The sequence below is a fragment of the Phalacrocorax aristotelis genome, chromosome 5, assembly GCF_949628215.1.
Source record: "Phalacrocorax aristotelis chromosome 5, bGulAri2.1, whole genome shotgun sequence".
NCBI classification, from domain to species: Eukaryota; Metazoa; Chordata; class Aves; order Suliformes; family Phalacrocoracidae; genus Phalacrocorax; species Phalacrocorax aristotelis.
In genome coordinates this window covers 43430303-43443356 of record NC_134280.1, presented here as the reverse complement: position 1 = coordinate 43443356, position 13054 = coordinate 43430303, and the positions used below count along the sequence as shown (strand labels likewise).

The 13054-nt window shown below is 40.0% G+C and overlaps 1 protein-coding gene across 8 annotated transcripts in view; it reads left to right on the top strand.

Annotated features, from left to right (window-relative positions):
• HDAC4 (histone deacetylase 4) overlaps positions 1–13054 on the top strand; it is a 262455-nt gene that overhangs the window by 178144 nt on the left and 71257 nt on the right. For all 8 annotated transcript variants that reach the window (XM_075094174.1, XM_075094175.1, XM_075094177.1 and 5 more), the window contains 2 exons: positions 5199–5330; positions 8311–8423. In XM_075094174.1, coding sequence (XP_074950275.1) covers positions 5199–5330; positions 8311–8423 — 245 coding nt within the window. The remainder of the gene's footprint in view (positions 1–5198; positions 5331–8310; positions 8424–13054) is intronic.

The following is a 13054-nucleotide window of genomic DNA, read 5'->3' as shown; positions in this document are numbered from 1 at the left end:
TTGGTTGGTCCATGAGATTCTGATGAAGGGTGGAGGGACCACAACCATGCGTGTTTTGACCCACCTTGGACTTTTATATACTAACAAGTTACATTTCATTAAAATTCAGTGCAGTTCTTGCGTTTAAAATGCCTGTAGGGTTTTTTTGGGACAATCTTATTTTAATGTCAGAAGATTGTCCCCAAAAGTTGTGGCTACCATGGATCACTCTGCGTCTCCCTGATTTTGTACTGCTCCCTGCTCCCGTGTTCAGGCAGCCCATAGCTCCCACTGCTACAGGCACTGCAGCTTTTTGGTTGCTGTGCAGAAATTGCATGTTTTTCTCCTACCTTCTGCAGAGCTCAGTGCTGTTTTAATCACTTCATTGGAGAAACTCGCTTGGAGGACCTCATTCTCTCCTTTCTATTGCTTATCTCCTTCCACATGTCTCTTATCTTTCCTCTCAGATAATACTTTGAACAGTGCAAAGCGGCTGTCTTTTATTTAGGCTTTGGAAAGGGAAAGACAGAGATGAGATGTGGCATTTCCTCATGTTTGTTTTTCTAGTCCAGTTTTGGCTATGCACGGCGGAAATCTTCTTGGTGCTCTGTTTCACTGTGATTTTGTGTGATTTTCTAGTCAGGCAAGCAAATGACAGTGAAGCTGTAGAAAGTGTCAATGTTGTGTGCTCAGTTTAATGGGTGTTAAAGTTTTCTTTCTACTGCTGAGATGCTGTGACTACTAAACTTCAGCATGAATAGTGCCAAATATTGGCCTTTAAGTTTTTATTTTAAGGGCACAGTACTTCCATAAATAGCTCTTCCACAATGCTTGTGCCAACACAGAATTAGGAGAAAAGGAGGAAAATCCAGCAAATATCTTTATCTGGCCCTTTCTAATCACATACCTATGTTTCTAGGTGTATTATTTCAAGTGATGCCATCCAACATGGTACCAAGATCATAAAAAATAACTTGCTACTGCAGAAGAACAGGCTGTCTCATTTCTATTCTTGTTTTTCTGTCTAGTTTTGGAATTTGCTGCCACTTTTGCCCTGTGCTACTTGTGTCCCCTAGGTACATTTGTTGGGACCCTGTTCTTTTTGTAGGCATCAGCATAGAGGGAGGCAAGTGTTGAAAATCAAGAGCGTCGGCTCATGTAGGCTTCAGAGGGATAATGGTGAAACGATTTGCAATCTTTTTGTTTGACCATAGGTCAACTTTGCCATGTCCAGCTTTACCACATCCTCCTGACTAGATGGGTCATGATCCACTACTTTGGATAGGAGGGACTACACCATGCACACAAAGGAGCAGCCATGAAGGTCTCGGGTAGAGCTGGCTAGGGAGCAAAGGAGCTGCAGAGTGGGGAGTGAATGCGTAGTTGCAGAATGTGTGGTCTCTCCTGATTTAGCAAAAGATAATTTATCTTTATTAAAATTCTGGGTTGGGCAAAAGGCTAATTTCAGGCAGCTGTCACTCTCGCTCTCGTATGTCATGGAGTTTCCTGGACATTAGAAGAGAGGCAAGGTAATTGTGTTGGCCTTTGCCTGGCTGGTGAGGCTTAAAAATAATAAAGGAATAACAGCCAGTTATTAAAAGTTCCCAGCTGCCAAAATTAAGATGTGCAAGGACTGGGATCGGCATTTTCATGGTGCATGGTTTGCTTTTTTTTCATAAATGGGTAATGGGAACAGGGCAAACTCTGCCCAGGACTTTGTTTTTTGACTCTACACAGATTTAATGTCAGATTAGTTCAGCAGCTTAGTGGATGCAATTCTAGGAAGAAAACAATGAGAATGACACAAATGTTGAAGAATTGGATTACATGGGTCCTGCTGCAATAAATGACGTATAAGAGGGGTAAATTGGGTTTGAGCCTGTGAAAACTAGGGAAGCTTTTGGCTTATGTTCTCATTATTAATTTACTCACTTAGAGAAAAACAAGATATTCTTTGTACAAATCCTTATTATAGGCCAAAATAAGTATGTCAGTGCTTAAGAAATCCCATTGGCTTTGTGGAAGCTGACTCAGACTTGGGCATGAGCTTCATTTGTTTGCTAAACAAGAATCGAACTGATTTTTCAAGAACTTCATGGTGTTTGTTTGAAAGATTTCACCTTAAGATGTAGAAAACCAGGAAGTTTTGTAATTTAGTCTCCACTTCTCTTAAGTTTACCCTAGCTAGCAGTGATGGGGAGCAAGGCTTTGTTTGGGTATGTTGCCTGACAGGTGAATATTGGGAGATTTTCAGAGGAATTGGTGTTCATGAGAGAACATTGAACCTGTATTGACTGCTGGTATTGATAGTTACATGTTGCTTAAATTCATATTTCATACTTATAAAGAACAGCTCTCTTCAGTTTAAAAATATTTTTATTATATAGTAGTTTTAAAACCATCTGAATAATTATTCCTTAAATTATTGTTTTGGGTTTTGGAAATGCTTCTGTTGACAGCAATATCTTTCATTATAAAGCATGCTATATGTAAATTTTTTGAATTTGAGACTGTTCCATGCTGCCTGTGCTGAATTATAATTCACCTACTTTGGTCTGTACAGCACCCAATTAAATGAATGTAGGGATTACACGCTCTGAGGTCTTGATGACATGTTAGATTTGGGATTATATCTGGGGGGTAAATTGAACAAAATGAGAGTGAACTTGAGTAAATGCAGTTCTTCAGAGAGACTTTTTATGTTTCTAAACTTGATCCTCCACCTGAGGAAGTGAAGGAGAAAGATATGGAATAGTTTTGTGTGAAATTAGTTTTGTCCGACAAGTTATAATACGTTGCCTTCGCCATAACTTATTCTTGGGGTGTTTTCTCTTCTAAGGCTGTAATTTTCTCTGTGCTTTCCCTTCCTGTTACATGGAAGGATGTTTTTATTGCGGCTTTACGTATGGGATGGATCTGGTCGTGTTGGGTAATCTGTGAGCCTAGATCCTTTGTCTCTCTGCCTATTTTTAAGGTGTTTCTAACCAATTCATTCTCTGTATTTGAAAGCCAGACAATTACTTGTCTGTTCCCAACACAAAACATACTTCAGACGAACACCATGCAGGGCATAAATTGCATATGAATAAAATTTGTGCTGAAGTACAGTTTTTATTGTCATGTTTTTCTTTGTCAGAAGACAGATCCTTTCAACAGCTGTGGCATAGGCTTATATTTCATTTGCTGGTTGGCAGTGCAAATGTACCTAAAATGGATGTATCGGCATCTAGCTGTGACATGCTCCCATTTGTTCTTTAAAGTCTTGACTGGAGCATCTAGACAGTTACTAATACTCAATATTTGGAAGAAATTAAAGTATGTGGGATGAGGTACCACGTGTTCGCGCACCCAAAGATTACTTTTAAAATAGTAGATCAACTTCTTTTTGAAGAGAACTTTATGAAGTATCTAGTTAGAGCCTACACTTGTATTTTAACTAGTCCACTCTTCTAATATTGCCCTCTGAGCAAATGACAGATTTGCATTTAGTCCCCTGCCATTTTATATGCAAACATCCTATGATTCCCCCCTTTGCTAACACACTTCATACTGCATTTTAAGCATCATCTTGAAGAGCCTGACACTTTTTTTTTTGTGCTTCCTTTATCTCTTGCTGGCATTTTTCTGTCCAAAACAGACATGAAAAGCTCTTTTTTTTTTCTCCCAAAAGTTTCATCAAAGAACTGTTTTGATGGATTAACTTCAAGCATTTGATCTTGAATTCGTCAGCCTTCTGATCTTTGAGCCCTGCAATTAATGTTGTCAGGCTTGATCTTTTACGTGACCCAGTGGTCAAAGCCAACTGTAGGGAAATATATCTGCAGCCAGACTCAGTTAATTCAAATCAGTTTGTAAACCCTATTTTAATTCTTCTAAAGAAATGTAGATTATTGGCCCTGGAATGTAGGGAGCCGAGTGTATCAGTAGTTAATGGTGAGAGCACAGGATTTGCTGGTTCAAAGGGATTAAGCTGCAGAGTTGTTAAGAGGTTGAGGAAGGGAAAAGATTGGGCCAGTTCACAAATCTCATAACTGTCAGGAGCCCTCAAGCGCCAAAGCAGATATTTCATGTATGCTCAGGAGATCAGAAAGTTTACAGAGAAAATCATCTTGCAGGAGGAATCTTGACTTAAGGCTTCATTACCTTTATAAAAACTTGATAAGCTGTGCCGTGCAAACGTGTTCAGTATTGCCAGCTGCCATTAACCCAGAGGCATTAGGGGCTCCCAGCAGTTCTGCTTTGACTTTCGGAGAAATTAAATCTCAGGATTTCGGTACAGCAGAAGTTTTTCAGAGAGTCTCACAAAGGTATGATGTACACAGAGCAAGTCAAACTGTGGTCCCAGGAAATACATATGCACCTGCCCTTGGCAGCCCTGAATTTTCAAAGTATTTGATGTGTTTTTAGATATGGTTTAACTTTGTGGGTGTGATGATGTAAGCAAGTTGCTCCCCAAATAAACAAACCTTCTCCTCCCTGGCATTGGCTTTGGCCTTGGCCATACTCTCATGCCTTTTTCTGGAGTTGACACTGGCTCCAGCTGACACAGGCTCGTCTGATCCCAGAGTGAGTTGCTTCAGGGAGTGTGAACAAGCAGGAAAACATTCACTTATTTTGGTTGTGGGGTTTGATTTTCATATCTTCTTTCCCCCTCCCCTGGTGTACCTCCCTAAGCCAGCTCACCCTGGAGTCAGGTGACTCCAAGGGTGTGGAGCTGCCAGTTTCAGCAACACATCGCAGATAGCGTCTCAGCTTCATGGTGATGCTCCATGCTGACCAAACAGCAACATCTCAGTTCTCTCACCAATTCCTGTGTTGAGTTTTTTAGATCACATCAGCTAGGTTTACCACTGATTTGGAAGCAAGTTGGGCAGAGGTGGGAAACTAGGGGATGTGAACAGTGCTGTCTGCACAAGTCCAAATGAGTTCACAGCAGATTGTAAGTCTGTGTCTTCACATGAGAGGATACATTGCAGGATGGTTATTATTTTTTAATTAAAATGCTGTTGACTTTCATTGCTAGTGAATTCAGCTATAACATATGCTGGGACCTGTCAATTATATTAAGAAGTTTTTTGTTCCAAATATATGCTATCAACTGACTGATTTCGTTTAGGCTTCTGCAAATGCTGAACCACAACCCAGTCTTTGCGTTGAGTAAAAAAACTACTGAAATAATATTAACCAAAACACTGTTTGCTTTTCCTTTTTCTGTTCAGCGTCTGAACCTAATCTGAAGTTACGATCCCGACTAAAGCAAAAAGTTGCTGAAAGACGGAGCAGCCCCCTCTTGCGCAGAAAAGATGGTCCAGTGGTTACCGCTCTTAAGAAGCGCCCGCTGGATGTCACAGGTATGTCGGTTAAGCAAATAATCTGCGCCGGCAGCCACATACTCAATGAGATGTCCCTTTCCAAAATTAATTCCTGAATCCAGTTAATTGTGCAGTCTGGATTTCTCGTGTACCTCTCAATGTTGACAAAACCTGGATGAAGTTGGCAGAGTTCAGCAGTGGGTGATGCGGGTGTGTGTCAACAGCATTGGTCTGTTGAGTACCTGTCTATTGAGACAGCATTACCAACTCAGTGAGCCTTTTCTGTAGTTTGACTTGCGTACACAAATGTAGATATGCCACCAGAGTGCTATTTTTTCCTCCAAGCATTTCTATGATCTTCAGCAACAGGTTGTTGAGAAATAAAATTTCTCAAAGGTGATCCTGTTAATATCCATGGGGAGGCCATAACTCAGGGCTGTCGTCCTCCAGCAGTAAATGCTTTACAACCCCTGTTTGTTTTAGGCTTTGGGCAGACTGCCATAGTTCCTTGTTAAGTAATTACGCCAAAGTTTTAAAACATGTAAGGCATTTTGATATATAGAGAGAGTTGATATTTCTGACGACTTATTTGACAGTTTCTTGTTGAAAAAAAATATTCTTCTGGGAGTAAAGTTTGTAAGTAGGGATCAGAATAAAGTAGATTATATAGATTACCATAAAGTTAATTCTTAGCACCATCTAGGGATGCCTTTGTGTAAATGCCGCTGTGACAGCTTTTCCAGACTTGTCTCTCTTTAAGGCACACTGTCATCATTCAAACAAACTCTGAGCTCTCTTTAGGGAGCCGTGTGGTTTTGGGGAGACCCTGGGGCAGCTACGTGCAGTTCTGTGTCAGAGCGTCTCTGTCCGCAGAGGGAATAGATCATTTCAACAGCTAAGCATAATTTATATCAGATCTGAAAATCAAATTCACTTCACTTCTCATAAATTGCTATATATCACATGGCTTTTCGTATAAAGCAAGCCCTAATGGCTGACCGTCTGGTCCCTGTAATACCTTGAATGAAATGGCAGTGGAAACTCCCGCTTCTCGCTGGGCATGGACCTGGTTCAAGAAGCCAGCCTGGAGCCTGGCTAGAAAAATATCCGAGTTGTTACACTAAGAGGGGATGTCTGAATGGAAGATAACTTTTAAAAGAAGTCCCACTTCAGGGAATAGAAGTTACATTTAATCCTTAAAGAATGTGTCTTCACAGAGTCACAGTTTGAATGTGCCAGGTACTTTTATTATGTCTAGGGAGTATGCATGAGATCTAATATCTTGTAGTTAATAACATGGTCCCAGAAAAAGCATGTATTTTCCATACTATCAGAATATTTTTTTCAAAACACCGAAACTCTCTGAAGTTGCTTTCCATGGAGAAGGTCAGTGTTACGTGTTCAGCTGGGTGGTATCCAGTGCTGAGTGTTCTTGATAGTGAGATGCCTCCCCAAAGGCCCAGCCAACAAAAAGCAAACAGGCTTCTTATTTAAAAAAAAAAATAAAAATAGATATCTTTACTACTTTGCTGGAGGTACTTGCAAGGATCAAAATAATGTGTACAGAATAATGCCATAAAATAAATAATTTTTAAAAATCCCCCAAGTTGTAACAGTTGGCTTTTATTTCTACTGGGCTATCCTACAGCAATTATTAAACTGCTGCAGCCCGAACCATTGGAGCTGCTGGGAGATTCTTGTGGCATGGGGCAAATCCTGTACTTGGGGAGGAGGAAGGTTCAGAAAGAAAGGTTGAATGTTATCTACCTTTCAAAATAAAAGGAGAAACACTAGAAGCTGTGCTATAAGCCAGGTGAGAGTCCTTCTGAGGGAAGTTTTCTGTCTGTTGCAATTTCATGTGCTGTTTTTGTTTGTTGTTATTTCTGCATAGTTAATGGGGAGGCTTTGATTTCAGGCTGGTCATCTCTGTGGTGCTGGTTAGTGAGTTCGCAGGGAACATCTTGATAAAATATACAAAGCTGAGTGGATTTTCTGAGTGTTCAGGTGACAATAGAATTATTTTAAGGGATTAACTCTGCCTTGGGTCTTTCCAGTGAGCAAGTGTTTTACTCCCTGAGTGGAGAAGACTTTCCAAAGAAAAACCCAATACCAAAAGGTAGTGATTTGAAACAGATTTACTGTTTTGGACCCTGTAGAACTTTGCCTGATTTTTGTAAAATGCATTCAGCCATGACCATGGCCAATTCTCTGTCCAGTCCCACGTCACTCACGCAGCTTTTAATGTCTTAAAACAATTTAATTTGCCATCCTGGCAAAACATCATCCTTGTGAGTCGGTGTCCCCAGGCAGTTTTTGGGAGTTCATGCCATGGGAGCTGTTGTGTTGTATGAGGGGTGGCCCAAGGCAGGTCATGCTTCTCTGAGGACCCAGCACGGTGTGGGCACTTACCTGGTGATGGGGATGGGGTCATCGCCCATGCCCGCTTGCCTGCACTGTAACGTCTCAGTTCTTCTTTATAAAATAAGACGTCAGCTTTCATGCATGATCAGCATGAGGGCTTGGTGCTGGTGGTGTATTCCAGTAAATCCAGATGCACCAGAAGCCTGCATGGGAAAACGTCAACACTGACATGATTCCCCGGTTGTTCCAGCGTGAAGTCTGATGCAATACACGGTGAAAGGGTGTCGTTAGGGTTATAGGCTAAAGAGGGTGAGAGAAGCACTTCTAGAAAAATGAAGCAGGACAATCTGACACCCTCCAGTTTGGCCTCTTCGAGCCTTCCATGTTTTTTACTATCTTCCAATTGTCTTTAAAGTTATATATACTGTAAGAGAAATCCCCATGAGGAGAAGACATAAATATTGTAAGTAGGTACTTGGACAGACCATTTGAAAGCGTGTGTCAGTATTTTAAGAGCCCTGGGAAGATTTAGGGGGCAAAATGGGGAGGAGGAGGATTGTTTTCCTCCAAAACAAAACTTGAAGGGTTGTTATCTGTCTAAATACCATCGTGGAGATTGTCTGTAACACTAAAAGTTGGTTTTGGATGTGTTTTTTAGACTCTGCATGCAACAGTGCTCCTGGATCTGGTCCCAGCTCTCCAAACAACAGCTCCAATAACATAAGCACCGAGAACGGAATTGCAGGATCAGTCACGAGTATTCAAGCAGAGGTACAGAGCCCTTCCTCACTCTGATTTTTAATGCTTAGGTTTCTCATCAGTATTTGCAGAGTTTTAGGAATTTAGGCATACAAACTGGTGCACACCACGCTAAAAAAAAAAAAAACCAGATCGTGACTTGGAGCGGACTTTGGGAATTACCTCTCAATCTGGGCTGGCAGGATGCATTATCTGTTTATTAAGTCTAGTCTGAGCCAGCTCACAAGCTGCTTGTGGTAACTTGTAGTGGTTTTGTTGTGAGGAGAGAGTAAAAATAAAGTAATTTAGCAAGGTAAAGCATGAAGAACGTTTCCTGGTCAAAATGCAAGCATTTTAAAATTTGGGGCATCTGTTCATCTATATTTATATAGGGTGAATTTGTTGTGTGCAGTAGGTTAGTCTAAATATGACCAAACCAGAACTGGATTAAAGGGAAAGCATTTAACCTTTTCCTCCCCACTTAAGGATTTGAAAGCTTGGTGCCTGTGCTGTGTGCTAGTTTATAATCCCATAAGCTTTCACAACCACTTGAGGCATCTGCTACAGATGTCAAGGACAGGGTGTTGGACTGGGTAAACTGGGGTTTGATTCAACACAGCAGCTCCTGTATTCAGGGTTACTGAAGCCCACGTTTTTCTAAGGGAAGATAATGGGGTGTGGGCCATGTTAACTGGCTCCCACTATAAACCTTGTATGTAGGAAACCAGTGTGGTTGTGTAACGTTACTGGTGCATTTCTTTTTATCTGGCTTACCATTAGCTGTTCTCCCCATGAATATAGTGTCTGTCTTGACATCAGGACTGTAAAAACAGGCTTGGGCTTGTTCTCTCCAAATTGTCATTTAGAACTGAAAAGGGCTTCTTACAGTATAAATGTAAGTCTGTATTGCTTTCTAGTTTTGTACAAATTTTCACTTTAAATTTACTTCTAATGTAGTGTAACAGCATTTGGTATAGAGAATATGCCTTCTACCCCACCCTGTCCTCTGCCAAATTATCCAACACACATTTACATCCTACATCCATTCTAGTCTACCGTACCTTACAAGATTGAGACAATTATTGTAAAGATTAAGACGGTGTAAGGTGGAGTCTTCACTTGGCACTGGCAGCAGAAGCTTCTCTGAAGAGACGTGGCTTTTGAGATGCACACCAACCATGTAGTAGTGTGGAGCAGACCTGGGAAAAGGTATCTTAGGTACAAGGTTATTTATCAGGTTTGCAGAACTGAAGACCAGCTGAGCTGAGGGCACATCTTAGGTATGTTTGTGTTAGCCCCAGGAAGACTAGCACGTAGTTACAGGCTTGCTGATCCAGGAGCTGTCAGTCTTGTCTATACTTAGCAAACTGCAAATCCCCAATTACCGCTGGTGGAAAAACTAGAGGATTCGACAATTTCATGTGATATGAACAGAACAGGCAGCTTCCTGCAAGTCAGTGTTAGCTCATGCAGGTGAATGTGAAACTGTAATATTCGCCTTAACCATTTTATTTTCAAGTAGATAATCTGAGATAATCATCTGTGACTAGACCACCAATACCTAATAAAACAGACACAGACTAGAAGAAAAACTCTTTTCATCAACCACTTGTAATGCAGCAATTTTGTAAGTTAGGCTGAGGCATGAGCGGCACACACAATTTGGAAAAAAAAACCTGTACTGCCAGAGCCTTTCCCTGGGAGTTGTCGTTGCCTCTTTTGCAACAGTACCACAGTGGGTAACTCTCAGTGATGCTGCTGCATGTAAGAAAAAAAGCACATTCATCTAGAATTTTAACAAGCAGTATTTGACACACCTTCTCCAAACAACCTATGCAGAAAGGAGGAATAAAATATAGTTTTTTGTTTCCCTGAAAATAATGTCTAGGATTTTTTTTTCACTGTTTATAATTTTTGGAAAATAGGAAAACTATAACATACAAATGATTGTGCAGTTCCAATTTTAAAACCACCCAGGACTGTGTTAAGTGTATTGAATCATCGCCATCACAGAATGGGACAAAATATAAATCACTGTGAGATGGCAAACAGAGCATCAATAACCTGTTGCACAAACTGTTCTCCTCCCCAGCATTTCAGGCGTACTTGAATGGCTTAGTTAAATGTCCTAGTCCTTTGCATTTGTTTTTGGGTAAATATAACTCTGCACTTTCCTCCAGCATTTCATTTTGTGTGATACTAACTGATCCATTTGCCTGTATAGGTTCATTTGGGAAAAATAACTGGGCAAGGTAGGGTTTTGGTTTCTTTAAAATCTTCTTCTTCAGTAGAAGTCATATTGGGCCTGGTAGCCCAAGTGTTGGAGTTTTCTTTTATATTAGTTGACCAGGCTTTCTCATGTTATCACTTTTAAATATTTAGAAATATTTAAATGTTTCTGAAAAAATAATGTTGCCAACTTTAAGTGTTTCATGCTTACCTTCATGTTTTATTTTAAATGAGAAGTATGCCTCTGCTGCTTAGTTTGCTAGGTCATCTCTTGAACCATTTCAGATATGTTGGAAGATGCTCTCTCGGTTCATTTTTAAGTTTCAACGTTTGCCTTCAGTGTGGAAAGACTACAGCTCTCTGCCTCCTCTTAAAATAGACAATATCTATTTTTAAATACTTTTTTAAAATATAAAGGTTTTTCCATCTCTGAAAGGTACGTGTTATTCATTACCATTGCAGCTGCTACAAGACTATAAAAAGTATTTGACTGCAGACGAAAATTGTACATCAAATTGAAATTGTTCTCTTCTGTGCAATTCAAAAAATGTTTGTGTACAACCCGTAGATGGGATCTGTATATTTAAAGTGATGATAATGCTGCTAAATATCATATGCTGATAGCATGTGTTTCTCTTTGCTGTTTTTAAAACAAATCCCCAGGAGAGAGTTTGAGGCGCAACTACGGAGTATTGATTGCTCAAACTGAAAATGGATGTAGTTTTATTCCATTTATGATATCAGTAAAATATTTCATTACTCTGCTGACAATGACTACCTTGTTCTTGATGTGGCATGCTAATATTATGTAATTTAAATTAAAGCAAAATTGCCAGTAGTGCTCAAAATTACTTGGAAGAAGTGGCGTGTGGGTATGCACAATCACATGCCCTTACCAGCTACTGCTCAACAGCAAAATGCTCCCTGCAAATCCTCCTTTGGGGCAGCAAATTGCAAACTGAGATCTTAAAAACAGATTTATTCTTTCACGGGAGAATTGATCTGTAATATATTTTCAAGAAGCTTGAATGACATTCATGAAAGCACGAGAAGGCAAAAGGAAATAAGAAAAAATTCACTCTGCAGATGAAATTTTGCACCGGCTCATATGAAAACCGGGTGATTTTGCTGAACATCAGGAATATAGACAAAGTTGGACACTGGGAGAATGACTGACAAGCTAGTGGCACATTGAAGAGTCCATTTGGAAAGGCAGCCCAGTGTCTGATAACGGTGACAAACAGGGTTGTGGGAAGGCTTTACTCCTCCTGTCCTTGCATGGGCAGCACCAACCTCGGGTGCAGAGGTAGGGTGTCCTGTTAAAGCTGTCAGCTGGTCTGGTTAAATTTTGATAAATCAAGGAGGCAGGATTGCTTTTGAAGACTGTTTTATAGAAAAATGTTTGTTTCTCGGTATTTGTTCTTATGGGCTTTTTTTTTTTTTTGATCCTAATAGGTTGCTGTAGGGTTTTTCCAAGTCTCACCTTAGAGTCTTTGAGGGAGAAAAATAAATAAAGCTTTATTATCCAGAGCTGTCCCAGCCCTGCAACCAAGGAAATAACCTGCAAAGTCATATTGAGTTACAGGATTATGAATTTAGGTCTAAAAAGTATAAAGCCATTCTTCAGATCTCTGTTACATTGGTATAGATTGTTCCATAGTATAATATTAAGTTAATCATAGTCCCTTTTTTCACAATAGCACCTGAGTTAAATAGTAGAAATTCTGTAGAAAGTCTTGAAATCTAAACTCTATTTAAGTTGGAAAACAACCTGCAGAGAATTCAGGGTGATCAGAACACTTGTTTCCTAACAGCAAAATTGGGCAGTTTAAAATAATGTAATTTTTATAATGGGTTCTCTAGCACATATTTCAGATCAATCTTGTTTTGAAGTTAGAGGTATTTTTACTTAAGTGTTCCTGCTTTAAATGTCCATAAGATAATTCAGTAAATGTCACATTTCACCCTGAAAATCAGGAAATAGCTACATAAATAAGGCTTTTTGATGAAATTTTGAAGTCTGATTTAAGCTAAACCACACTACTAAATAGCATAAATTGTCTGTGATTTGCTAAAGAGAACAACAGCCATTGTAGTGCCATATTTTTTAAGGTAATCTGTTTTAGCTTTAAGAGGGCAAGTACTTGAGAAGGACAAGCAAGCTGTTAAATCTTCTTTACAAAAGCTTTTAGCAGTGGCACTGCATGAAGACTGAGCAGAAGCAGAGTATCAGTGAAGATACAGGAGTGATCTTTAGTCTCCAAGAAAGATAAAATAAACTGTAAAAGGTGTCTCTGTAGGGTGGCAGCTGCAGAGGGAGATAGATCATCCCAGTGTTGGTTATCCTGGTCTAGTTGCCCCTGCGTGGCCATGGCAGTGGTGTTCAGGGCATGAACCTAGTCTGTGTTTATCTAGGCTGGATCTGAAGCACAGCT